Below are 27,728 nucleotides of genomic sequence, written 5' to 3'. Positions count from 1 at the left end.
CTGGGATTTTGATCTTTTGCAAAATATTTAAGAGGCATCGCTATCCTCCTCAGAAGCTGACCTCTGAGATTTTGACTTTTGGAGGCATAAGTTGTCCCTCCCTGACCCTCAAGGTCTTGGAGGAAAAGGTAACGACACATTATTCATTTCTTTACCTTGTGTTGAGGGTAGAGGCAATAAAGGCAAGCCTTATGTGGGTCATCAACATGTAATCTTTTCTTCCCACAGGTCTTCGAGGGTCAGAAAAGGCCTTTAGTGTCTGCCATTGTAGAAGAAGAAATGTTCTAAATCTTGCTTGAAGAAAACTGAGCAGAACTCAGGGAGACTCCCTTTACACACGACGTGCGGTTAAAATCGGAGGGACTCCGCCTCTTTGGTAATGTTGTACATGGTGCTAGCTCCCGACTGGTTCTAGTTCAGGTTTGGTCCTTTTTTAAAAAGGACATAGATAGGCTATAAATTCATGGCCTAGCACCATTATAGCCTATGATAGTTAAACATACTGCTTTACCATGGAACTCCCACTTTGACGGGGAAGGAGTCAAGCATTTGACTCAATGAAAAATCCCAATACTGGATAACGTGGTTAGCACCACAAACCCGTGAGGCCCTACAATCAGATCTTTGGAACTAGAGTGGACTCACAGAAAGCAGACCAAGTGGAATCCCTGGTGGTCAAAATGTAACCAGTGGAGGAGGAGATGCTGGAAAGGGGAATAAAAATTGCTTTCACCTGCCCTGGTCGCTTCCACTAACCCTGAAACATGAAGATTTGGAGGACAGTCTATGGTGCAACAACTTTGCATTAAGAATCTCCAGGAGGGGGCGTGGGCCTGGTAGTCTTGGTCTGACTTCTTCGCTCAGGTTCTCTGTGTCCACATGCCATACTCAACATTGAAAGAGTTCATAGGGTAGGTCCGAGAAGACGGGGGACATGACCAAACCAAGGGATGTACTGGTGAAATTCTTGAGCTTTATGACGAAGGTCTGGATTTTACTGGCTGTAACTCAGGAGGCCTAGTTTCCTACCAAAACTATGATTGCGAGATTCGGCCAGAGTATTACTCCTGCAACTCTCGCAAGGCGAAAATTCTTCTGGCCAGCAACAGATGAACTGGAAAAGGGAGAAAATCAAATATAGGTGGACATTCTCTTTTGGTACTGCCTTTGAGTGGCAAAATAAGCCTATTCAATTCATAGGTTGATACACAGCTGCCAGTGCCCTGGACATCCCTCTACCAGATGCTGTAGAGGCACAACAAGATTGGCCTTCTTGAAGAATCCAATACGGAGCTCAACCAGTGGAAGCGCTGGGAAAAATCCAGTTGCCAACAGTAGGCCTTCTAGCTTGCCACAAACCCTTTTTCCCTCTCGCTTCCTTTCACCGCTCATAAAAGGACTTGTTGAGATCTGCCATTTTGATTTGTTGTCCCCGAGCCCTCTTTCCTTTCTGCCACCATTAACATTTTGGAAGGACTATGGTTTTCTAAGAGATGCTTGCTCTCATCCATACTGCGCTAACTAGCTTCTTCAGGGAAAACAAGGTTGAGTCACCTCAATTGCAGTGGGATCACTGGTGCCACACTCCTGTCCTTGGGGGGTGGGGGGGGGTGGGCATAATTTATTTGCAGAGAAGACACATCACAGTGCCACAAATATGCTGCGGCGTTGCCAAGGCATTCAGGGTGCAATTGGCCCACTGGTGACACCAACTCTATGACTAGGATGGATAGTGAGATCAATTGATACACTGCCATCCTTCCAACTTCTTTGGACAGTGTATGGCAGGATGGGGTTGAGTCTCGCTTCGCCTTCTTATGCATCTTGGATTTAGACTTCGAGTTAACAGATTACCTTGACTGTAGAAAGTACAGCCTCGAGCGCGGGAACAAATTTGCGCCTTTGACGTGGACACAAGACTTAAGCAAGGTCCTTGACTTCTTTTGGTGTCTGGGGACATATAGCCTTTGGGAGCATGAGGACACTTCCTCAGCCTGGAGTCCTTCCCAAGCCCGCATGGCAGATGTACACTTAGTCTGTCACTGACATCAGTTTCCAATTGTAACATCACAGTCTGAACCCTGTAGTCTTTGTTCAGGACATTGTTCACGTGCTAACTGAAAAACATTTAAGAAAAACTGTCACTCGATGAAAAAGGAGTTGAGCTCTAGATTCATGTTCAAAGGCATGACATGAAAAACAAAACATGGCTTCACTTAGTCACTTCAAGAGTGGAATGTGGCTTAGGGGGGAGTCGCATGACGCCACCTTGCAGCATGAGAGCGCACTGCTGTGAAAACTTCCGGAACAAATCTTGGGGATAATCTAAAAGGTGAGGATTCTGTGGTAAAAAGTATTGGTCAGAAATAAAAATGAAGTCAGGTTAAAGGGTTGAGGAAGCGGCACACAAGGGAGAGTGCAACACTGAGTGCAGGGTAGATATTTGACGAGGAAAACGCACCGGACTGAGTGAGCTGGAAAACTACACAGCGATTTTCAAACTCGCTTCTGCACCCTCATCCAGGATCTATTGTATGATAGGTCAAAGTGATCCCTGAGGAAGGGCACAATGCCCAAAATGCATTGGATTGTATTTGGAATGACAAATGGACGATAATTATCATTGTTGAATCATCATTATTATGGATTGAATTGAAGTTCATCAAACAGAACTGGACTGCAAACTTTGACTACGACTTTGATTACCAAACATCACTAAATGATTTACACCCTTCTTTGATAGGGTGAAAGATTGTGCCCAGGGGGATTCAACCTGGTTTCCAGGATTGAAATATTTACTGAGCTGGAAAAAACACTCCCTCATTAAGTGCTTAACCAAAAAGTACTTCCCTAAAAAAGATCAGTGAAAGGATACAAGTTAGCCAATCAAAAGGATAGTGATGAGGCTACACTCCGGGACAAACAAGAGCAAGAAGACAAGCCATCAAATAAGAAAACCAACAAATTAGAGTGACAAAGCAAACAATGATAAGCAATGGGTGCAATGTAAGTCCACTCTAGGTTCTTGGTAAGCCTACAATTGGTCTGTCGAAACACAGCCTGGCCTTTATTATAGGCAAAACCCATTATGGGGAGCCGGTTTCGGTTGATGGGGTGAGGGGGTCGAGCATTGGGAGGGTGAGAATGGTCATCTGTAATCGCTACGTTGGACTACTCTGTACCATAATCATTAAATTCATATTTCACTACAGTAGATGTTGATTAGCTGGGCTCTGTGTGCACAAGGTATAGCTCTTCTCGGGATAAGAGACCATAAACCTGACAAAATTTAAGCACAAATGTTAGGTCTACTTGAAAAAAAACTGTTTAAAAGATGTTATTCACTGGTAGAGCAAAATCACGAGAAAGAAAAGAGGGAAATGCAAAATCAGAAAATTAGTAAATCACCATTAATGACAAACTCACACGAAGAATAATCAGACGTTACTTACTTCTCAATCAATGTCTGTACACATCCTTTCCAAGAAGCCATTTGCAGAGCAAGATCTGCTATTGCTAAAGCCAGCTAGTGGAAAGAAAACAAATGCAATACCTATTAAGACTGTTATAATTAAAGATCCACTGTCTTCATAACCCACACTTAGTTTGCTTTGATTATACCTACACATAATAATAACTTTTTCATTGTTAATCAAGTTATGGGTCCAGGATGGCATACTGAAAACTCCTACAATTTTGTATTGCATCCGAACACTTCAATCAGGTGGGCAAGGATAAAGAAAGGAAAGCCTGGGAATTAACTATTACTACAAGAGAACATTAAACAGCAAGCATTAGCAATTTCAGGAGAAGCCTGGTGGCAATAGTAGCAGGCGTGCTGAATCTCAGTAAGCAGTGAGTGAATGTGGTTTGCCGAGGATGCCAAAAGGGTTGTTCACCTAATGGAAACTATTAGCGAAATAGCTTTTGGTGTCCTTATCAATTGCTTGGTTCAGCTATAAAGTGAAACAATGTTTCTTGCAGTGAAAATATATAAAGGGCAGCTTTATCACTTTTTGCACATAACAATTGTATAAAAAAGAAATTAATGTATTCGAAAAAGCAGAACGCGAGAAAGCATGATGATTGAAAATACTTTTCACATGCAAATGTAGTGCCTCGTACACAGTAATGGAACCACTTTCTAAGAAGTGGAATGATAAAAAAAACAGTCAACAGTATGAAGTGGGAGATACACCTACCTTTGCCCATTGTCCTGCTTAGACTGATTAGGCCGACTTATCAGAGGTCAGATGCTCATGTCCAGAAGTTCCACAATGTCATGGTTCTGAGGACAGTTCTAACCTTATAGTGCCCTCTCCCGATAATAGCAGACGGGAGAATGAAAGAAGATTGCGTGTGGGACATTTAATTTTTCTCCTGTCTGCTGAATGTCGGAAGGAAGCATAGTGACTTGCTATCATGGAAATCAGTCTAGTCTTTTGTCCCTTCTGACCTAACACCAGCACACAGCAGGTCAGGGTTTAACTTCCCGGTCTGTGCATATTTAAACCCAGAATAGGTAACTAGGTGCTGCGTCTTATGTGCCAGGAACCAACCCCTGCTCCTGCAAGTACTTGCACTTGTAGTGCACCAGTAGTGCTATCTGCGACGAGCCTTCTGAGCCTCATTGTGCCACACACTTGGGAGTGCTTCACATCAAATTCTTGGTCAGCACTTGGAGCAGTTCATTGGAAAATTTCTACAGGAACAGTGACATAAAAAGTAATACTACACAGAAATACAATGATCTCTATGTTTTACATTCACAATCAAATCGTTTATTTGATAGAGTCGAACAAATTAATAAAAGAAACATAGAAGTGGGACGATATAGAACAAAAGAAGAATTCATTTCTACTATCAGAAAACAGGCATTGAAGAGCATGTGGCTAAAGTAAACACAATAGGTGAACCACAATAACCAAGTACCTATGCTCATTTTAAAATACCAAATGAACAATTCAAGTCAAGGTACTAGAGTCGACAACATTACAATCCCCAACAGCACAGAAGGATCATCAGGACAAGTTATGCCTGAGAGAATGCCTAAAAATTAGTATACGTGAATTCCTTACGAAATAGTTAGTACCAGACCGCAAAGAGTAACAAGAACCAGGCCTTAAATACCTAGTTAATTATTACCCCGGATACAAAATTAGTGCCTGTGGTAACCCACGGCACCTTCCGGTCAGCCGCAGGAATAATTGGTGGGGCCGGCCCATGATATAGTTGGAGAAATGCCTCCGATGCACACGTTGTGTCGAGGTATCAGGATCTGAAACGCAATCATGATAAACAGCCCAGTGCAAGAGCGGCAAGCAGCGGAGACGGCTTGTGGAAGTCATGCGATATGTTTAAGTGCTTCCCAGTTTCCTAACATGCTGGAAGCACTTCTGTTATTGTTTGCATACCAACGTGCTTGGGGCGCTTCAACTATTATTCTGTTTTCCCATTGCGCTCATTTGTTGTGATCTGGCTTTTATTAGCCAGACATCTAGGTGAGGGAAGACATGAATGTGCTATCTTCATAGATGAGCTGCGAATACTGCCAGGCACTTGGTGAAAACCCTGGGTGCTGTAGTTACTCCGAATGGGAGGACTTTGAATTGGTAACTTTGTCTGTCAACCACTAACCTGAGATATTTTCTGTGAGCAGGGTGAATGGGAATATGTAAATAGGCGTCCTTCAAGTCTAGAGTAGATAAAAAGTCGCCTTGCTGAAGTAGTGGGAGCACCTATTGAAGTGTGACCATATGGCAGGGCCAGACTGTCTGAAGCCACGTGCCATGGCTGACAGAAACTCCTGCAGCTGTGCCGGAGTCGCCGATTGACCCGGAAAGGGCGGGTAGGCCATCGGCAACTGCGTAGGCTCCGACGGAGCCGCAGGGGCAGTGCCACCTGCACCCTTAACCGCGTTGCACAACCGGTTAGGGGAAGGCGAGGAGCAACGATGCTTCTTCGCCTTCTTGTGCTTCGCCTTACCTGACTCCAAGTGCGAAGACTTTGAATGATGATGATGATGGCTCCACAGCCTGTCCCTCAAACTCCCAAGGGACTGGGATCTTGAACGGCGTGGAACAGACTCGCGGGCCTCCAGCCACTTTGGGGACTGCTCCCGCAACGTTTTCGGAGCAATGGCCCGGCAGTGGGGGCACAACCAAGAGTCGTGGTCGCGCCCCAGGCAGTAGAGACACGCACGGTGCGGGTCCATCACAGACATCATGCGGGGACAGGCCGCGCAGGACTTAAAACTGGGCAACCCCATGCACATGTAGAGTGATATATACTTGAAAACCGAGAAAAAGTGCCAAAAACTCAGGCAAAAAAATGACATGGGGTACCGCTCTCTCCGGATCTGCACTTGCTGGAGCAGAAAAAGAACTGACGTCCCAGTGAGAGTCTAAGTAGCTCCAGCGACGTCATCTCTGTGACTAAGACGCCAGCGACGTACGTGGAGCCGTAAGACGACGCCTACCTACGCGCAGGGGTACTGCTGACGAAAAACTATCCGGATCCAGTAAGACGCCTGGGGATATTCTAAGGTAAGGAATCTATCACTAACGCGTCTCTTTCAGATGCATTAGTTGGATTCTGAAATAGAGGCAGTAACTGTATGTATTAATTGATATGGGAAAGTGATAGGGTAGGTAACTAGAATATGGATCTGTTCCTGTTGCTACTTTATACTTGCAAATAATCAAGTATAGTTTTTGAACTGTTAAGGCTAGAAATTCAGTAACACCTCTTAAAGAAAGAATTGGAATTATAGAGCAGTTTTTAAAGCAAGATCTTTTAATTATGCCTTGTGCATACTTTAAATAAATGGCATTATTGAATCCCAATAAATACTGGTTTAAATTCCACTTCGGTACTGGTACTCCATGTGCTACAAACGTTTTTGCCCACTCTAGAAATGGTTTATAATTACTAAACACTGCAAACATGCTTCTGAAAGGTCTTTTCGGTGTATGTCACAAAAGCAAAGAGAAACTCTAACCCATGCATATTTGCAACGGTTACTTGCCGGTAATCTTCATTATTCGTAGTCATCACAGTGAATTACTTGTGAAGTGTACCCACCTTGCTGACAGGACCAAAACGAGTAAGTAGGAATGGACTTGCACAATCCCACCCATTTAGGCTGGTACAAGACGTGGCCAATCCCCTTCCACACCAAGCCTTTTGAGGCCAGTAATCTGGGAAGAAAGGGAGGGCCGTATTGACTGACTAGGACTACGGACTAAGGATAATGAAGATTATGTGTAAGTTACCGAAGCTTTATTCCTAAAACCTTGTCACAGTCAATTACTCTTGAGGAATACCAAAGCCAAGACTCTCCGAAGAATCACAGCTATCAGAAATTCAGCAACAAAATTTAGCATATTTAATAGAGGTACAAAATGAAGAAGCATCACACGAGGTACAGCAAACCAAAAAGAACTCATGAAGAATGCAGCACTGATCCAAACACTGTGTGACCAAAGAAATTGGTACCCATCCCTACCCCATCAATCTTATAGTGGTGTAAGAAAGTATGCAGAGTGGCCCAGGTACCCGCCCGGCAAATCTTCTGCAAAGAAACTTTTGAAATGAGCCCATGAGGCCGCCACCCCTCTAGTGGAGCGTCCCTGAAAAGAGACTGGGGGGGACATTTGCAGACTCGTAAGCAACAGATATTGCCACCTTGATCCATCAACTAATGGAAATACTAGATGCTTTGCCACCTTGGTTAGGCAACTGCCAAATGGTCAGGGATCTCTTTACTCCTTAACCCCTCCCTTTCAATTTCTAGGCTGAAAGATAGTCAGAGGTAACGACCCTTGAGACACCAGAGGAATTTTCCACTGAGGTATAAGACATTGAAAGAAACCTAGAAAACCATGATCTCCTGGGCCTAGAAGGAAGCACCACTATTACCTCGACCCTTCCCTCCAAAATCCTTAATCTTTTAATAAAAGGAAACGGAGGGAAGGCATACAGAAGCTTGCGAGGCCAAGGGATGGACAAGGTATCCACCGCCCACACCTACCGGCGTAAAAATTTGAGAACAGAATCGAGTCAGGTGTGAGTTTCCTTCGGAGGCAAATCGGTCCAGAAAAGGGTTTCCAAACTGGACATATCTCCAAATCAATCAATCAGGAAATTGTAAGCGCCCTACTCACCAGGGTCTCAAGGCGCTGAAGGGGAGGATGGGGGTGTCCGCAGGTCTGTTAGACGAAGAGCCAGGTCTTGAGGTTCTTCTTGTAGATGTTCAGGGAAGGGGCGCGTCTGATGTGTGCCGGAAGCTCGTTCCAGGTCTTAGCTGCAATGTGGGAGAAGGATCTTCCGCCTGCTCTTGCTCTGTGGATGCACAGGGGTTTCGGCCAGTGCGAGGTTGGACAGTCTGAGGTTTCTTTTGGGAACATGGAAGTTGATTCTGTCATTGAGATATTTGGGTCCGTTGTTGTGTAGGCATTTGTAGGCATGGGTGAGGATTTTGAAGATGACTTTTCTTTATGGGGAGCCAGTGGAGTCTTCGTAGGTGTTGGCTGACGTGTGTGTGCCGGGGGATGCCGAGGACGAGTCTGGTGGCTGTGTTCTGTATTGTCTGTGAAGGAGGGACTTGTTTATGTTATGTTATAGAGACTTGTAAAGCGCGCAATTACCAAGTAGGTGTCCTGGCGCTGTCCACTACTCCCTAGTCCCAAGAGTCAGAATTATTTGCTGAACAACCACGTCTTCAGTGATTTTCTAAACTGCAGTAGGTTATCCATACGTCTCAAATGGAGCGGCAGTCCGTTCCATAATTTGGCTGCGCCGTAGGAGAAGCTGCGTCCACCCCAGCGAGCCTTCTTTATAGCGGGAATCATGATCAAGCTGGCATCCGATGAACGGAGACGCCGGACAGGGACATACCTTTTAAATTGTTTTATCAGGTAGTCTGAGCCATCGCCATTTAAGGTCTTAAAGACCAGGCATAGAGACTTGAAGTGGATTCTACTTTTGATAGGAAGCCAGTGAAGGTCTCGGATGGCCATCGATATGGGTGAAAATTTTGGGATGCCAGTTAGAAGTCTGGCAGCCGCATTCTGCAATAGCTGCAAACTGTGCAGCATGGTTTCCTGAATATTAAGGTACAGACTATTACAATAGTCCAATCTGGACGTTACGAGGGCCATTACCACAATTTTTTGACATTCTAGAGGGACCAGAAACAAATTCTTTTTCAAAATTCTTAAAATATAGCCTGTTTTAGAGGCTACCTCCTTAACCTGTAGTGCCATGGACAGTTTGTCATCTACCACCATCCCGAGATTTTTTACCTTATTGACCGGGATGGGGAGAGACCCCAATTCCTGAGGCCACCAAGATGGGATCCAGAAATTAGGGTTATTCCCAAACAGCATGACCTTGGTCTTGTTTGAGTTCAGCCTAAGGCAGTTATTGGCCATCCAGTGGGCCACTACCGACATACAGGACTGAAAATTATGGTCCAATCCCTTTTCCCGACCAGGAAGTAGAGACACCAGAATTTGCGTGTCATCTGAGTAAGAAGTGACACTGAAACCGTGGCGTCTAATAATGGGAGCAAGGGAGGAGACAAATGTTGAACAGGGTGGGACTCAAAGAGGATCCCTGCGGGACCCCACACGGAAGAGAAAAAGGTTCGGAGGAAAAATTTGCTAAGGCTACTGTTTGGATCCGATCGGAAAGAAAGGAGTTTAACAATTCCCATGCTTTTTGTTGAATTCCACCTTTTCTTAGCCGGTCCATCAACAGCCCGTGATGGACCGTATCGAACGCGGCCGATAGATCCAAAAGGATCAAGGCCGCTCTGCCCCCTGATCCACCGCCGACCTGATCTGTTCTGTGGCCGTGATCAGAGCGGATTCGGTACTATGTCCCTCCCGAAATCCGGCTGGGAGGAATCCAGCATTATGGTATTCCTCACAAAGGCTGTGAGTTGTTGGTTCATTTGCTTTTCCACTAATTTAGCTGGAAGAGGGAGACAAGAGATTGGCCGGAAATTGTTTGGATCAGAAGGATCCAGGTTAGTTTTTTTCAAAAGCGGGAGAATGGAAGCCTCCTTCCAAGTTTTCGGGAATGTCCCTGCTTTAAACATTCCATTAAAAATAGTAGTGAGGTATGTGGCTACAGGCACGGGAGCCAATTTAATGATTTTCAATGGACAGGGGTCCAATGGGGATCCAGAATTGGCTTTAGCCAATAGATCCAAGGTATCCTGCAGAGTAAGTGGCCTAAATTCCTCCAGGAGTACTGACGGCAAGGTCAGATCTTTGGCCTCCGGTTCGAACTCCCGCTCAGTCCTAATAGAGTCACTGAGACTGGCAAAAATATTGTTGACTTTAGTTAGAAAAAATGATGCGATTTTTTCACAGAGTTCTGTACTAGATGGCACGGAGGCGGATTTAACGGAGGATAAATTTGTGATGGTGAAAAAAAGCTCTTTTGTGGAATTTTTAGCAGCAGATATCTGAGCGGCGTAATGCTTCTGTTTTGCATCACGTATCATGCGTTTATAAGTGGCCATAATAGCCAAACAACAATTTTTCCTTATCCGTGTAGCCCATCCTCCACTTTCGTTCCAGTTTCTTACATGTACATTTTTGCTGTTTTAATTCCCCCAAGTACCAGGGGGCGGAGGGCACCCTTCTTTTAAAGACGGCTTGTTTGTGTGGTGCCAAGTCTGCACAGGCCTGCGTAAGCCAATTTGTGTATGACGAGGCAGCCTCCACCACATTACTGGCAATGGGAGTGAGAGAAGCATTAAGTACCCTAGTCAAGGTCTCTGCATCCACCATGTTCCAGGCTCTGACTTCTCTCCACTCTGTTTGGTAACGCCCTTTGGTTCTGTGGGGTGTGGGAGTAAGGTTAAACATAACTCCCGCGTGGTCTGACCAAGCCAGAGGTAACAGATCTGAAATGAATATGCTACTTACTAGTATGCATCTGTTCTTGGCATGTAGAGCTGCAGAGCCACACACTAAGGATAAGATCGCCATCTGGTGTTGGGCTCGGATGATTGCAGGTTGTTGTTGTCTTCGGAAGAAGTCTTTGGTCACGAGATTGGTGACTCCTCCCCTGGACAACAGTGCGCATGGGCATCCACTCCATCCTCAGATTGTTTTTCGCCATGATGGGAAATGGAGTGTATAAGAAGTAAAGAGAAAGGATGTCCATGTGTAGTGTCTAATTAAGACAATGCTGGAACGGATACAGGTCCCGGGGAGGCGGGTGGGCATGTGTGGCTCTGCAGCTCTACATGCCAAGAACAGATGCATACTGGTAAGTAGCATATTTCGTTCGAGGCATATGAGCTGCAGATCACACACTAAGGATAGACTATATAGCAGTGTCTCCCCTAGCGGTGGTCACCTGTATCAGTTGCAGCAGTTTGGAATAGTTTTTTTAGGACAGCTTGGCCTACTGAAGCTTGTTGTTTTGATTGCACATCAACACAGTAATGCTTAGTGAAGGTGTGTGTAGTAGACCATGTGGCTGCTTTGCAAATGTCTTCTAAGGGGATGTTCCCTAAGAATGCCATAGAAGCCCCTATTTTACGCGTGGAGTGCGCCCTAGGGGAAACGGTAAGAGTACGTTTAGCTTTTTGGTAACATATTTGGATACATTTGACTATCCGCCTGGCGATAGATACCGGATTTGGAAATAGGGTTGCCTTTATGTGGTGGAGCGAAAGCAACAAACAGTTGCTTGGTTTTCCGAAAAGGTTTGGTTCTGTCGATGTAATACAGCAACGCTCTCTTAACATCTACGGTATGAAGTGCCCTCTCAGCTACTGAGTCTGGATTAGGGAAGAAGACTGGCAGTTCGACTGACTGGTTTAGATGGAAAGGGGAAATGACTTCAGGGAGGAATTTTGGATTCGTCCTAAGAACCACTTTGTTCCGATGTAGTTGTAGGAAGGGTTCTTCGAGAGTTAAGGCTTGTATTTCACTTACTCTTCGCAGGGATGTGATTGCGATGAGGAAAGCCACTTTCCATGTTAGGAACTGCAGTTCGCATTTGTGCATTGGTTCAAAGGGGGGACCCATGAGCCTTGTTAGAACAATATTAATGTTCCACACCGGGGAAGGTGGTAACCTTGGAGGAATAATTCTTTTAAGACCCTCCATAAATGCTTTAATGGCTGGTACCTTAAAGAGGGACAGGTGTGGTCTATTTTGCAAATAGGCTGCTAATGCCGCTAGATTTAGACGTATAGAGGAATACGCTAAATTGCATCTTTGCAAGTGTAGTAAATAGCAAATGATGTTTTGGATGGAAGCATCCAGTGGTTGTATGTCATTGTTAGTGCAGTAAATGGCAAATCGTTTCCATTTTGCAGCATAGCATGCCCTAGTAGTAGGTCTTCTGGCTTCTTTAATGATATTCATACAGTCTGGAGGAAGGTTGAGGTACCTGAACTCTAAGACTTCAGGAGCCAGATTGCCAAGTTCAGTGTTTGAGGATATGGGTGTCTGATTTCTCCATAGTTCTGGGTTAAAAGATCCGGGGAAAGATGCAGTTTTTGATGTGGAACTAGCGATAGTTCCAAAAGTGTGGTGAACCAGGGTTGACGTGCCCAAGTGGGAGCCACTAGGATGAGTGTCAGCGACTGTTAAAGTTTGCGTACCACAAATGGAATAAGTGGGAGAGGCGGAAAAGCGTACGCAAATCTGCCTGACCAGTTCATCCATATTGCATTGCCCTTTGACCGTGGGTGTGGGAACCTGGCGGCGAAGGTTGGGCATTTTGCGTTTTCTTGTGTGGCGAACAGGTCTATGTCTGGTTGTCCCCACTTTTGGAAGAATGGGAGTAAGACTTTGGGGTGTAGTTCCCATTCGTGTATCTGCTGTGTGTGGCGACTTAAGAGGTCGGCCACCTGGTCCTGAACCCCTGGGAGGTGTTCTGCTAGCAGGTAGATGTTTTGGGGAATTGCCCATCTCCAGATTTGTTGCGCCAGTTGGGACAGTTGTAGAGAATGTGTCCCTCCTTGTTTCTGTATGTAATACATTGTGGTCATGTTGTCCGTGCGGATGAGGACAGTCTTGTTTTGTAGGTGCACTTGGAAGGATTTCAGTGCTAGGAACACCGCCACAAGGTCTAGGTGATTGATGTGGAGCAGTTTTTGTTGAGTGGTCCACCTGCCCTGAGTGGTGTGTTGAAGGAGGTGGGCTTCCCACCCTGTGAGAGATGCGTCGGTGGTCAGGACAACTTGTGGAAGAGGCTCTAAGAACGTCCGCCCTTTGGACAGGTTGATGGTGTTCCACCATTTCAGCGAGCGAAGTGAGCGCTGGCCACCAACACCAGATCGGTTAGTTGTCCGTGGGCCTGGTTCCACTGTTGTGCTAGACATTCCTGTAAGGGACGCATTTGAAGGCGTGCGTAGGGTACTATGGAGATGCAGGACGCCATCATGCCTAAGAGTTGCATGAACACTCTTGCGGGGAGAGAGTGTTGTGTTTGAAATTTTTTGATGAGACTTTGTATGTTGGCTATCCTGGCTGTGCTGGGATTAGCTACGGCTTTGGAAGTGTCTATGGGGGCTCCCAGGTATTGCTGTACTTGGGAGGGTTGTAGTTGAGATTTGGGATAGTTGATGGTAAATCCCAAGCTGTGTAGGGTTTGAATAGTGCGGGGAGTGTGGAGAACGCATTTGTCTAGAGTATCGGCTTTTATGAACCAATCGTCCAGATCCGGGAAGACATGGATTTCTCGTCTCCTGAGATATGCTGCCACAACTGCCAAGCATTTGGTGAATACCTTGGGTGCAGTTGTTACTCCGAATGGGAGAACTGTAAACTGATAGTGCTGACCGTCTACCACGAATCGTAGATACTTCCTGTGAGCGGGATGCATAGGGATGTGAAAATATGCGTCCTTGAGGTCTAATGTGGCAAGGAAGTCTCCTTGTTGAAGTAATGGAAGGAACTGTTGGAGAGTGATCATGTGGAAATTATCCGATTGTATGTACTGGTTTATTAGTCTGAGGTCCAGTATGGGTCTTAAGGTTTTGTCCTTTTTGGGAATGAGGAAGTATAGGGAATATACTCCTGTGCCCTGATTTTGTAGTGGAACAGGTTCTATTGCATGTTTTTGAAGCAAAGACTATTTCTTGTCTGAGGAGCGTGAGGTGGTGAGACGTCATGGGACGGTGCCTGGGTGGTATGTTTGGGGGGGGGGGTTTATCAGTTTGAGGCAGTAGCCAGATTGGATAATTTGTCTTACCCACCTGTCTGTAGTGATGGTATGCCAGACAGGTAGGAACTGTTGGAGTCTTCCCCCGACCGGAGTGGAATGGTCTGGGGGGAGTGGTGGCAAGTCACTGTTTGGTGGCTGGAGAGGTGCGGGTGTTGTTGTTACCCCGTCCTCGGCCTTTAGTATTGTTTCCCCGATAACCTCCTCTAAAATATCCTCTGTTAGGGGATGTTTGACCTGATGCTTTGAAGGTGGGAGAGTTGTCTGTTCCCACATTTTTGGAACCTCCTCTATAAAAGGAGCGACGAAAGGAGCCTCTGGGTTGAGTAGACTGCAATGTTCCCACGGATTTGGCAGTCTCATCTTTCTTCATTTTTTCTAGGGCAGTGTCTACTGCAGGGCCGAATAGTTGCTCCTGATTAAAGGGTTGAGCAAGAATGGTGGTTTGGACTTCTGGCTTGAAGCCGGAAATGCGCAGCCATGCGTGGCGTCTAAGCAATACGCTTGTGTTGACTGCCCTAGAGGCGGTGTCCGCTGCGTCTAATGCACATTTAATGGAGGCATTGGATATTAGTTTGCCCTCTTGGATGAGGTCAGTGGCCTGTGTTTTGTATGGTTCAGGCAGGTGCTGCAAGAGATCCTCTAGTTGATCATAATGGGCTCTATCATAAAGAGCCAATAGGGCTTGTGTATTGGCAATGTGCCAGTGGTTAGCAGCTTGTGCGGCAACCCTTTTGCCGGAAGCCTCCAAGAGTTTAGACTCTTTGTCTGGGGGCGGCGTGTCTCCGGTTGTTTGGGAGTTCGCCCGCTTTCTGGCATTTGATACGACTAGTGAGTCTAGGGGGAGTTGCGCCTTGATGTACGCAGGATCTTGTGGCGCCGGTCTATATTTTTTTTCTATTCTGGGGTTGAGAACCCTGGCCCTGACAGGGTCTTTAAAAACCTCATTGGCATGCTTTATCACTCCCTTAATCATGGGTAGAATGTGAACTGTCTTCTGCGACTGCTCAAAAGTGGCGAGTAGGAAATCCTCCTCAGGAGTGTTGGTGTGCATGGTGACGCCATTAAACGATGCTGCTCTGTTTATAAGCTGACCGAACTCTAAATGGTCATCAGGAGGGGAGGGTTTTGAGGGATATGGAGTGGGGTCAGGCATATCAGGCATAGGGTAAGTCCAGTCATCTACTGGTGCTGTGTCCGGGAGAGTAAAGGGATCAGTAGGATCAGTGGGTCTCCCCCTCCCCCTAAATCATCATCATCCTGTGGAGGTGGTGTGTGAGAAGGAGATGGTAGAGGTGAAGGTGGTGGGGGTGAGTGGGATGGAATAGGGGGTAATGTCGGAGAGAAAGGACGTATGGGTGAAGTGGCACAGTCCTTCTTTGGAGGTGTTGTGTCCAGCTTCCTTTTCTTGTAGGGCACCGCTGTGACTTGTCCAGTTTTCGGATTTATGTAAATCCGTTTTTGCTTTGGATCAGGCCGAAAGAGTTCCTCACTGTCCGAAGGCGGCCTCGGCGCCGACTTTTTTGTTTCTGATTTAGATTTTTGTTCTTTATGGACTTGTTTTGGCACGGAGGATGTTTTCGGTGCCGAAGGACCTTTAGGTGCCGAAGGACCTTTAGGTGCCGACGAGCCTTTCGGTGCCGACGAGCCTTTCGGTGTCGGTGGAGACCTCGGCGCCGAAGAACGTTTCGGCGCCGGTGGAGACGTCGGTGCCGAGTGACGTTTCGGGGCCGATGGAGATTTCGGTCTCGGAGCCTGCTTCGGTGCCGAAGGTATTATAGGCACAATTACATGAGGTTTGCTCGAGCCCGAGCCACCTGCAGGCTTACTTTTTTTCGGAGCCGGGTCCAAGGGCGGTGCTTCTGAAGATGTTTTTGGATCGCTACTGGGCCTAGCTGGCAGAGTCTTGACCAATGTCTTTTTGGGTGGTGTTGGGGTAGGGGTGCTGGTACTCACAGGCTGCCCCGGATCAGAATCGTCGGCCTCGGACACGATCGGGAGATCTTTGGAGTCGTCGTCAGGGACATCCTGTGCAAAGATGTCTTCTGGTTCCGGAACCGGCTTGGCCAGGATATGGAGTCGAGCTCTTCGTCCCGGATAGTTTTCTTCGAACGGAATGCGGCGCAGGCTGGACAGCTGGATTCGTTGTGGTCTGGTGAAAGGCACAAATTACAGACCTCGTGGTGATCGCTATGAGGAAACTTTGCTCCACATTGGGGGCATTTTTTAAAAGGTGTCCTTTCCATCAGCCGCGTCCGGAGTCGGTCCGATATGGATTTCGACGTCGAGTTTTCAAATTTGAGAGTTGTAGTGATTGCTATCAAAGTTTCCTGCTGGAGCGGAAAAAAGTTCATCCGAACCCAATGGCGGAAAAAAACAATCTGAGGATGGAGTGGATGCCCATGCGCACTGTTGTCCAGGGGAGGAGTCACCAATCTCGTGACCAAAGACTTCTTCCGAAGACAACAACAACCTGCAATCATCCGAGCCCAACACCAGATGGCGATCTTATCCTTCGTGTGTGATCTGCAGCTCATATGCCTCGAACGGATAGTTCTGGTGTGTTGGAAAAAACCCCATCAAGGGTGTGTCCAGCCAGATGTGAAGGGCCAGTTACACGTTGAGACAGTTCTGCTGTTTCCATGAGATTTAGAAGGCGAGCCGTGTCAGGGTCATCTGCCTGCTCAAGATAGAAATTGAAATCCCCTAGAATTTGAAGGTCTTGCGGAGGGTCTTGAAGCAGCTGGAGGTGACGGCGTTGACCTGTTTGTTCATGGTGGGATCCTGTCCTGACCTGTCTGTGTCAGGCAGAGATCCTGAGATATGGCAAATGTCCTGCTGAGGGTGTTGACTCATGTTGTCCTTCCCCCTGATGTATGTGGCCAGTAAAGATAGAAAAAATTGTTCTGCCCAATTCCTTATCTCCATTGCCACTAGATTGAGAGAGGAGATTTCAACCCTCCCTGTCTGTTGATCTAAGCCATGGCTACACGGTTGTCTATCCTCACCAGCACAGGACGATTCACCAGATGGTGTTAGAAGAATCGCAGAGCTAACCGTACAGCTGAGAGCTCCCTCCAATTGGAGGACGGACGCATCTGAACACAGGACCAATAGCCTTCAGTCGATAAGTCCCCTTGAGTTGCACTGCATCCCAAGACTGGCATCTGTCGCCAGAATCGGAGGAGGATCTGGAGCTAGAGGAAACACCCTGAGAAGTGATGCTTTCTTCAGCCACCCCTTAAGTTGGGAGGAACCTGAAGGAGTTATTTGGATTGAAGTCTCGTACTCCAGTGAGGCAGGTTTCCAAAATTGGAGATGAGCTAACAGAGGTCTCATACGCAACCGGGACCAGGTACACACATGAAGCCATGTGCCCCTGGATTTGCAGTCAAAACCTTGCGGACGCAGTGTCTCGAGACAACAGCTGAGCCCAAATTTGCCTCAATCTCATAGCTCTGTCCTGAGGTATATAGAACAAGCCCTCCTGGGTCTTGAAGAGAGCACCAATAAAAGTCCATTCATGTGACGGTACCAGCTGACATGTTGCTATGTTGAGGAGAAGGCCATGTGTGAGAAGAGAGTTTACCATCAGATCCAACCCATCAAAGGCTTATTACACTGAATCCGCCACTAGTAGCCAGTTGTCTAGATATGGAAAGACTGTCAGACCCCTGTAAATAAAGAACAGCAACCGAAGGAGCCATCATCTTGGTAATTACCCATGAGGCAGATTTGAGGCCAAAGAGCAGTACCTGGAACTGATGATAGATGTCGAAAACACAATCTCAAACCTGATGTTCCACTGCCACTGGGGTATAGAAAGAAGCATCCATCAGGCATATGGTAACGAGGAAAGAGAGGAGAGATCAAGGGAATAATTTTCTGCAACGTTTCCATCATGAAATGGATCTTCTTTATCCATTTGTTCACATCCTTGAAGCCTATGACCAGGCGGAATCCCCCTGTGACTTTTGGAAATAGAAAAATCCAGGAGTGGGATCCTTGTAAATGTTGCACCTTTCTGAAGAAATGTGAAAACAGCAAGCCTCAATGCCTCCAATTTGCTTTTCTAACGAGGTTCCCACGTAGCAATGGTCCCAGAGTCCAGAGGAGTGTAGAGAAACTATTTTGTAGCCTGCTTCCACCACCTGGAGGACCCAATAATTGGAGGTAGAGAGTTCCCATGCGTCCCAGATATGAGCAATTCGACCTCGTACTGGCCAGTCTAGGCCATCTTCGGCAAGATCAGGACTTCTGCTTAAAGGTGCCAGACGGAGATCCACTCTTCTCGCCACCCTGTGGTCTAAAGGACTTCCTTCTTTGACTTTCAACCTTGAGTATACTGGAGTCTGGAAGGCTGCAGAAAAGACTATGATGGCTTGGTTTGCGCAGTAAGAAATAAAGCTGATACAGATTACCGAAAAGAGGAAGAATATTTTTCTTTAAACATTCTATGCAATTTTCAATCCAGCTCCAATCCAAAATGTTTTACCCCTTCAAACAGCACGTGGAGAGCTGCATTCTTCTGAGCAGAATCTGTATGCCAGTTTTTAAAAGACATTCCATCTTACTGCAATAGTAGCTCCCTCAGCGAGTTATGCTGCATGCACCACTTCAATTAAAAAAATTCATCTTGCTTTTCAAGGCTTTTAATAAGGCCTTAAACAGGTCTTTAAAGTCAGCCAGCATAGATTGGGTAGCATAGGCACCATAAATACCAGCTCTCATAGCCAGGTTGGAACCTGTATAGTATTTAGTCCGGGCCAACTCGCTCTTCTTGTCGAATGGATCTTTTATCATATTCTCCTCAGCCATCGATGTACGACCCACAAGGCTGGCCACCAAGGAATCCACAGAGAGTCCGGAAACCTATTGTCAGCATCCTCTAGAGGGCAAAACTTAGTCATAAATTCAGGGACCACAATCCTGTCAGGATCCTTCCATTCTCTGAGAACATCAATCACATGTTTATGGACAGGAAGGTAAGAGGCCTAGGCAGTGACAAATTGCTGCAAAACTGGTTCTATAGAGTAGCGCAACCTCCTGCCTCCTGTGACACGTTTTAAGTCTGATGTCAGGCACTGGAAATCGCTCCCTCTCTCCCTTTCGGGACGCGCGGCCCTATTTAAGATTATGTCCCTTCCCAGATTCCTATACGCCTCACAGAACACTCCACACTAAGTCTACTCCTCATACTTTAAAGAAATTGACTGTCTTCTACGTGACCTGCTCTGGGAGGGTAAGCCCCCTGCATCTCTACCGACAAGCTCACATTGGGGTGGTTTGATGGGGGAAATCGGACTACCGGACAGTAGGCAATACTATTCGGCGTCCCACCTTGCAGCCATCAACCAATGCATGTACAAACCCCAGGGTGACCCTGCCTTCCAGATTGATAGGTGGCTTCTGCCGGGAGGGAGTTTTGAAGGGGCACTATATGTGCGTTCCCTGAAACCTGCCTTGACCGGTCCCAATGGACATGCGTTTCAGGTGTGGAAGGCCGCCACAAAAAGCCTGGGGTGGGCCGGCAAGATCACACAGGCCACACCACTCTGGCACAGCTACCCATTGGGTAGGCCGATTCGCTCGAAGGGCTTCGATCGTTGGGATCTTATAGGCATATCCAGGGTGGAAGACATGTGGATACCAGGCGATATAATCCCATTCACTCAGTTGCAGCAGGAATAGGAACTGGCGAGGTCTGAATATTTTAGGTACCTGCAGATTCAACACTCCCTACTTGCTGCACTCCCTAGAGGAGGGTCACTCCCTGTGTCCTCTCAACGAGGATAGGGTCCTGGATGGCGACCTGCCGGAGAAGGCCAGATCACTCATTTACAAAAAACTGCTCAACAACTTGCCTGATCCCCTTGTCCAGCTGCGGGCAAAATGGGACCACGATGTAGCAGGATTGGATGACGAAGAATGGCTGGCTGCCATGACTTCTCCTCGGAGGTGGCCATTTCCTCCAGGTTGCGTTTAGTACATACCTATATGGTCCATTACTTGTCCGAATGGGATATAGCTCCGATGGTGGCTGTTCTAGACACTGTGGGCAGGAGGGCACCTTCATTTACACACTCTGGGAGTGCATGGTTATCCAGGGGTATTGGGACGGTTGTGAGACTTAGGGAAGGGGTGCTTGGGCAGAAGACTGAAACATAAAGCTGGCCATCCAAAACGCCTGGAGTCCGACTGACCTGACCTCCAAGAAGCGAATATGGGTAACCTTGGAGTTGATGGTGGCGAAGCACAATATTGCGAGATTGTGGAAGGTTCAGATCCCGCCAAGTATAGGGGCTTGGGGCAAAGATATGGACTGGTGTATGGTCACAGAAAAGACCATATACGAAGCTAGGGGGTGCCCCACCAAATGGACACAGGTTTGGGAAAAGTTTAACACCCACAGGGGAGGAATATGTGAACCTCCGTTGACTAGGGATGAAACTGTTACATAAGGCCTGAGCACGTTAGAACAGTGATTACAGTATTGTTGTTTTGTAATTCATCTGCTCTATGCCTCCCCTGATGCACAACTTTATTGCCACGGTAAATGTACATGGTTTACATTTCCTTTCATATGTCATACCTTGATTTCAATAAAAAAGAAATTACAACAAAAAAAAAACTGGTTCCATAGAAGTGGAAGGTAATACCACAGAAGGAAACCCTATATTTGAATACACACTGGACAGGATCTCGGGTAATAAGTCTTAGTCGATATATGTGCCCTTAAGTTCTGAAAGGGTAGAGGCATCCTCCATACACTCCTCTGGCTCTGACAGAGAGGAGTCTGCTCTGGACTCTCTGGAAGGGGAGGGAGGGAGAACTAGACTTTGAGGAGGAATCACCGTTTGAAGAAGAGGCCAGGTGTTTACTCTTCTTAGAGTCTTTCCCCATTGAGGCAGCACACAAAGCACATACCCGAACTATGTAGCGAGCAACACACTACTTCAGCTGCTGCCGGCACTTCCTTTAAATGCAGAGCAAAAGAGCTCCAACGGACCAAAAACCAACAAGCATGCGCAAAGCCCCAAATGGGCATAAGCATACTTCAAGCCTTTACACCACTTCCTTCGTGCATGTCCATCAGCACGATTCCGGGAACTAAATAAAAAGGCAATACAATGCAGCTACCCGGCATAGGAATCCCGCAGCCACAAGTATCGCCGTGGAACACCCTTACCAGACCTCCAGGTGAGCATCCAACATCCTCGTGTCTTTCACACTGCTTGGAGAACGCGAAGCAGGCCAGGTGGAGAAAGACCGGATGGTGCTATCTCCTCCTCTGTACCTTCTCGCTGCTCCCTCGTTGGGCAGAGAGCGCACCAAACCCCAGCAGGGCGTGATCCATATCTACCATTTGTGGCACGAAAAACCCCCACCCTACATCCTCATTTTGGTCCTCGAGATAGAAAAAAAAAAGGGTGTGGAAGGTGATTGGCCATGTATTATACCACTCTAAATGAGTGGGATTAGTGAAAGGCCCTGGGGGCTTAGACGAGCAAGCGGCTCAGCTCTCGGCCGCTGCACGTTGCACTTTATGTAATTTGCTGAACTTTGCTTTCTCGTATTGTCATTGAATGGGAATCAGATTAATTTAAGTCTTAGGACAGGTTTAAAAACTGTCCTTCCTACATTTTAACCAGTTGCTCTTATCCAGTTTTTAAATTGTTTTAAATTGCCTATGCCTTTAAATATAGTATTTCACTGGTCTACGTGCATTGACAGCACTTACCGTCTGTGAGGGAACCAGGGGGATCACACTTGCATTCCAGTCGGGCCGGGTATGGAGGAGACACTCGGGAGGCACCATCTTGGTGGAGAGCGCGCTCTAGATGTCCTGCCCTCCCTGCACTCATGCTCATAAATGGGACTGCAGCGCAGACTTGCGCAGAGGGCGTGCTGCCGGCAGGCCAAAGTCAAACCCATCTGTACCAGTCAGCGTCCCGGAAGTGGCCAGCGCCAGGCACTATGTCGGTATGTTGCCTTCCGACGCGCAGCATTTCTTGTATGATAGGGCCTCGTTATTCAGTTTAGCTACGGAAATGAAATGTTCAACAAGTTGGTCCCTTGGCACACCCCGTGAAGATTGCATTTGCCCCAGCTGTGCCTGGACTCCTGCTATACTCGCCCCCACACCGGCCAGTCTATAGCTCCGCAGTCACTGAGACAACTCAGAAAAAGTTTAGGGCAGCCCTACTCAATACGATAACAATTCAGAAACACAAAAAACTCTAATATTTGATCACCTAAGGGATGAGTTCCAGATGTACTCTTCCTTACAGAGACATGACTATCGGCTACAGCCAACCCCACACTAGCATCAGCCATTCCTATCAACTATAGGACCCTTAGGAAGGACCGCAACTCTGGTAGAGGAGGTGGTTAAGCAATCATATTTCAAAAAAGAATATGAACGCACCTGTTTCGAGCTAGCAGGCCTCCACGAGATCGAAGCTTAGGTTTCTGCCGTACCCTCTTGACGAATCAGTCGCTAGCAGGGTCCTTGTGTACCGACCACCTGGCCCTGCCAGCAAGTGTCTCTGCTTACTGGAAAATGCACTGGCACCTTGGGCAACGAGGTATGCTAATTTCATTGTACTGGGTGATTTTAATATTCACATAGACAATACCACAGGGCCAGAAACCATTGCTTTACAAGAAATTATGAGTCCCCTGAGACTCAAACAAGAGGTCTTTGGTCCCACTCACCTGGCAGGACACTCTTGACCAGGTTTTTTCTAATCTGAACTCAGTAACTGCACAGTCTACTCCTCTCCCGTGGACAGACCACTATCTTCTCTTTCACGTGGTCTCAGACGTGCAGTAAGCTGCCCACGAGGAGTAGTGCCCCCTACACATATCTGGCCTATCACAAGCTACAACCAAAGGCCATTAACCATGCCCTGTCTTCTACCTCCCCAGTCATGACAGGGAATGTAGAATGTGACACCGCCAATTTAAATAACTGGATCAGTGAGACGGTGAACGCAAAGGCACCTATCAAAACGACCTCTTGAGCGAGATCTTGCCCGACGGCCCCTTGGTATAGTACCGAGCTTAGCTTCTGTAAGGGCCAATACAAGAAGCTGGAGAGAATTTGGAGACCAAAGTACTGCACGGACGACAAACTTGCTTAGAAAGCTGCGCTAAAGGCATACCAAGAGAAACTGCACCTTGCTTAAAAAAAAAACCTTTTTTGATACTAGGATTATGGAGGCAGACAACAACGCAAAGGAAATTTTAAAAATCTTTGATTCCTTTCCGTGTCCCGTCTTCTCGAGAGCCTGCACTCCATCAGTTGAATGGTGCAAAGAGCTCGACCAATTTTCTATGAAAAAATTATGTCTCTTCAAAAAAGCTTTGCGAATCCAGCACCCTCCTCTCAGGGTCAGGGGATGCGTCTAGCTCTTTCCTCTTCCACATATGCCACCTTAGATGCCTTCACCTCCGTCTCCTTCGCTCAGTCCTTAGCAGCATTAAAAAGCCTCAGATCTCCCCCCCCCCCCCCCCCCCCCCCCCCCGGAGATCCTTGCCCCACCAAATCTGGTCGCACCAGCGATTAATCCCTCTGTATACCATATCTTCAATTCCACATTGGCTACAGGGGTGGTCCCTTCTATGAGGAAAAAAGCTACGGTCTTGCCACTGTTAAAGAAACCTACGGCAGACCCTAAGCAAGTAAAAACTATAGGCCTACTTCCCTTCTTCCCGCCTTCTCCAAAATTTTGGAGAAAAAAGTTAACAGTCAACTTTCCATATATCTGGAGGCCAACGGTATTCTTCACCATACGCAAACCAGCTTCCGTCCCCAATTTAGCACGGAGACTGCACTCCTGGTAGTAATGGAGCACATCCGAAACGCCCTTGCTAGGGGAGGCAAAGCACTGCTGATACTGCTTGACCTCACAGCGGCATTTGACACAGTACCTCATCTCAAGCTGCTGGAGCACTTATATGAAATAGAAACTTCCGGACTACATTTCTGGACAGACGGTCGCGGAAGTCAGGGGCCTGTGATGAGCTGTATAAGATGGCAGCCAGTCGGTGGTAGTCCCACAGGGGTCGGCTCTCAGTCAGACGCTGTTCAACATTTGCTTGACACCACTTGCCACGCTGGCAGTCTCGCTCGGAGCTAAGGTCATCTCGTATGCAGATTACACACAGCTGCTGTTCACATGTGATACAGAAACGGACTTAGATGAGAAGGTGATTTCCTGCTGACTTACCAAAGTCTTTCAATGGCTGGAGCTGCATCATCAGAGATGGAACCGGGATAAAACTGAGATCATGACCTTGGGAGCTGTCCCTTACAACTTGGTGGTAAACTGCTGGCCAAGCAATTGGCCGCATCCGGGACCCTCGCAAAACTGTCAAGAATCTAGGAATCAAAATTGACAATTCACTCTTCCTCCAGCAGGTCCAAGCCTTGACGGGGTACTGCTTCAGCGTGCTCCGCGAGCTGAAATATTTCTACCTCTTCTATCTGAGGCGGCAGGTAGAAAGGTGGTGCAGGCCCTGATCACATCAGATTGGACTACTGGAATGCTCTGTATTTGGGTCTCCCCGACTACCTCCTCAATAGACTTCAAGTGGTACAGAACACTGCAGCAAGATTGCAGCTTAAACTCCCTCCCAGATCCCACATGACTCCCCACCTAAGGGCCCTCCATTGGCTCCCGATGAAAAAGGATGACGTTCAAAGTCATGGTCCTCATGCACAAGTCCTTGAACGGGACGGGCCATCATATCTCGGAGAGAACCTGTTCTTATATCCACGCCCGTACCCCCCGCTCTTACTCAGCTCACATGGCAAGGGTACCTCAAATTAATCTTCTGAGAATGGGTGGGAGATCTTTTTCATATCTTGGACCCCTCACTTGGAATAGTCTCCCACCCTACCGGAGGACGTTAAACAGCATAGAACCGTTCAAGAAGGAACTCAAAACTCACCTCTTCAATAATTAGTAACCCGCTTACAACTCCTCTCCCCACTGCCAGCGCCGGGACACTCCTTGGAGTAGCTGTGCGATTTATAAATGGTTATAACAAGTCTACTCCTACTTCCTGGTTTTGGTCCGGTCAGCGAGGTGGGTACATCAAGAGTAATTGACTGACGAGGACATAGGGATGAGTCCAGAATCTAACGTAAGCCAAATAACCTATAATTACTGTCTCACTATACACTGTAAATGGTCTTTTTTTTTTTATACACCAACCGTAGAATCTGAACAATTTTGTCTCATAACACTTCCTAGTTGATGGCTTCTTTGTTTCTTTGATAGCCACACAGGTATCTGGCAGCTAAATACCTACTCTATTAAACTGGAACCGGTTTCTTGAAATTGTAGAATTTGATGGTCCGAGTGGAATATTTCATCACGCTGTATTGCTTGCAGATCCTTGTGCATTGGTAGTTTGAAGAAGTTTTGCTGTGGCAACCCAGGGAGATTAGAGTATACCGCCCGGTGTGGCTATCTAGGTGCTACCAGTATCTGTGCTACTTCATGTTTTCAATTTTTTGTTCGTTGTAATCTCAATCTGTGGTTTTGAAGAGAATGTGTACGTAAATCTCCTTTAGCAGCTTATACTGCGCATTACCTTCCGAGGGTAGATAATGATTTCCAGGATGTGAAGTTTTGGCACTTTGTGTTTTAGAAATAGGTCTATTTAGCTGTTACAATTCCATGGAGAAATCACATTTTCATACAATGAAAAAAATGGTGGAAAACACTGGCAAAATTCAAAAGACACTAGCCATAATTCGCTAACAGAGAAAGATTCATGGAAAAGCTGAAGGAAAAATGGAGTAAAATGCCACACCTACCAGTCAGTTTGTTACAAACCAAAAATCTTAAAGTGCTGTATTAAGCGAAAACTAATTTTCCTGGATAATTTGTGCAATAAAATTGAAGGGAAAAAAAACCTTAAAGCGAATGCTCATTTTCATCTCAAGGTCAGACATTGTTTTCTCCTAAAAAGCAATAACAGGAATGTGTTCTTTAGACAACATTGCTTCTTCTATTTCTCTTGTGTATATTTATTCAAGGTATAAAACAAAAGCGAACGTAAATGTTGATTTAATATAGGTATTAGGTTTTCTTTTTATTTGGAGCTGGGACTTCAAGGAACATCCGTGAGCAAACAGCTGTGTGGAGCTAGTATTTATATACATTAATCATTTGAAAGAAAATTCCTTCAGCCCCTATATCCTTCCTTAATAAAGAGGTGAAGATTCGGTCAACCATTTTAGCCACTAGATTGCACCTGGTGATCCTGACCCTGGTGCACCAGGACCAGTCAGGCTTCTTGCCAGGCCGAGCAACTAGGCTGAACCTGAGAAGGACACACAACTGGATGATGGTGGTTAAGGAACGTGAAACTCCACATCTGCGGTTATCCTTGGACGCAGAAAAAGCGTTTGATGCAGTCCATTGGCCCTTTCTAGAGGACATCCTGATTAAATTTGGCTTTTGGCCCCAATTTCAGGACCTGGGTACAATTAATGTACACGGACCCCAGAGCCCAAGTCCGGGTCAACGGGAAAACATCGGAGGAATTCCCCATACGCCGTGGCACGAGACAAGGCTGCCCACTCTCACCGCTACCGTTTGCCCTCGCAATAGAAATGTTGGCCTGTCGGGTGCACCAACACCCAGGGATTTCGAATCACCACAGACGATAGGGCTGAGAAGATCTCCCTGTATGCAGACTACATACTATATATTACACACCCAGACACAACAATACCCAATTTGTTCCACACGATAGATTATTATGGACAGCACTCGGGATACAAGATCAACTGGCATAAATCCGTGATCTATAGCCCACGCGTGATACATGTATGGCCCACTCTCCCTGGGGATCTCCAGATTGCAGACACCGGATTTACTTATCTGGGGAATTATCACAACGGGCAAGCACCTCTGCTATCAGAGGAATATCAAACGCATCCTCACAAATTTTTAAGGGGGACGTGCAGAGATGGAAACTTCTCCCACTCACACTACTGGGTAGAGCATCCATGTTTAAGAGGATTACGCTGCCCCAATTTTTATACGCCCTACAAAACACATTTTCCCTTACCGCAAGCACTCTTCCAGGAAATAGCGGCAGAAATCCAATCCTTTCTATGGCTGGGGAAGCAGCCCCGGATTGCGCTTCAAACTCTACAGCGCAACCAGTACAATGGGGGTATATCTCTGCCCGACATAGAAGCATATTACTGGGCAGAACACTTAACCCCAATCAATGAATGGATACATGCACCAGGGGCACATCCTACGTACAGATTAGAGAGGGCAACCGTGAGCAGCTGCACATTTTTGTACTATCTCTATGGGGGCAGAGGTAGGGGGAAGCCCCTTCGGCCACTCAGGTCACTGTCAACTCCTGGAGGAGGGCTACGAAAGCAATTGAGTGAAATCTTAGGCCATCCAGAGAGATGACCTTGTGGCACTGTACCTGGCTTAAGGAACTGCATAAATTGAGGGGATTTGGAGGCTGGGATGTTATAG

At 46.8% G+C, this 27,728-nt stretch overlaps 1 protein-coding gene across 3 annotated transcripts in view; it reads right to left on the bottom strand.

Moving 5' to 3' along the window:
* Positions 1–27,728, bottom strand: part of TNPO3 (transportin 3) — a 1,119,313-nt gene that overhangs the window by 1,000,994 nt on the left and 90,591 nt on the right. For all 3 annotated transcript variants that reach the window (XM_085653697.1, XM_085653695.1, XM_085653696.1), the window contains exon 3: positions 3,453–3,526. In XM_085653697.1, coding sequence (XP_085509823.1) covers positions 3,453–3,526 — 74 coding nt within the window. The remainder of the gene's footprint in view (positions 1–3,452; positions 3,527–27,728) is intronic.

Source organism: Triturus cristatus, chromosome 4_1 (genome assembly GCF_964204655.1).
Source record: "Triturus cristatus chromosome 4_1, aTriCri1.1, whole genome shotgun sequence".
In the NCBI taxonomy this organism is placed as follows: domain Eukaryota; kingdom Metazoa; phylum Chordata; class Amphibia; order Caudata; family Salamandridae; genus Triturus; species Triturus cristatus.
This window is presented reverse-complemented; position numbering and strand designations above follow the sequence as displayed.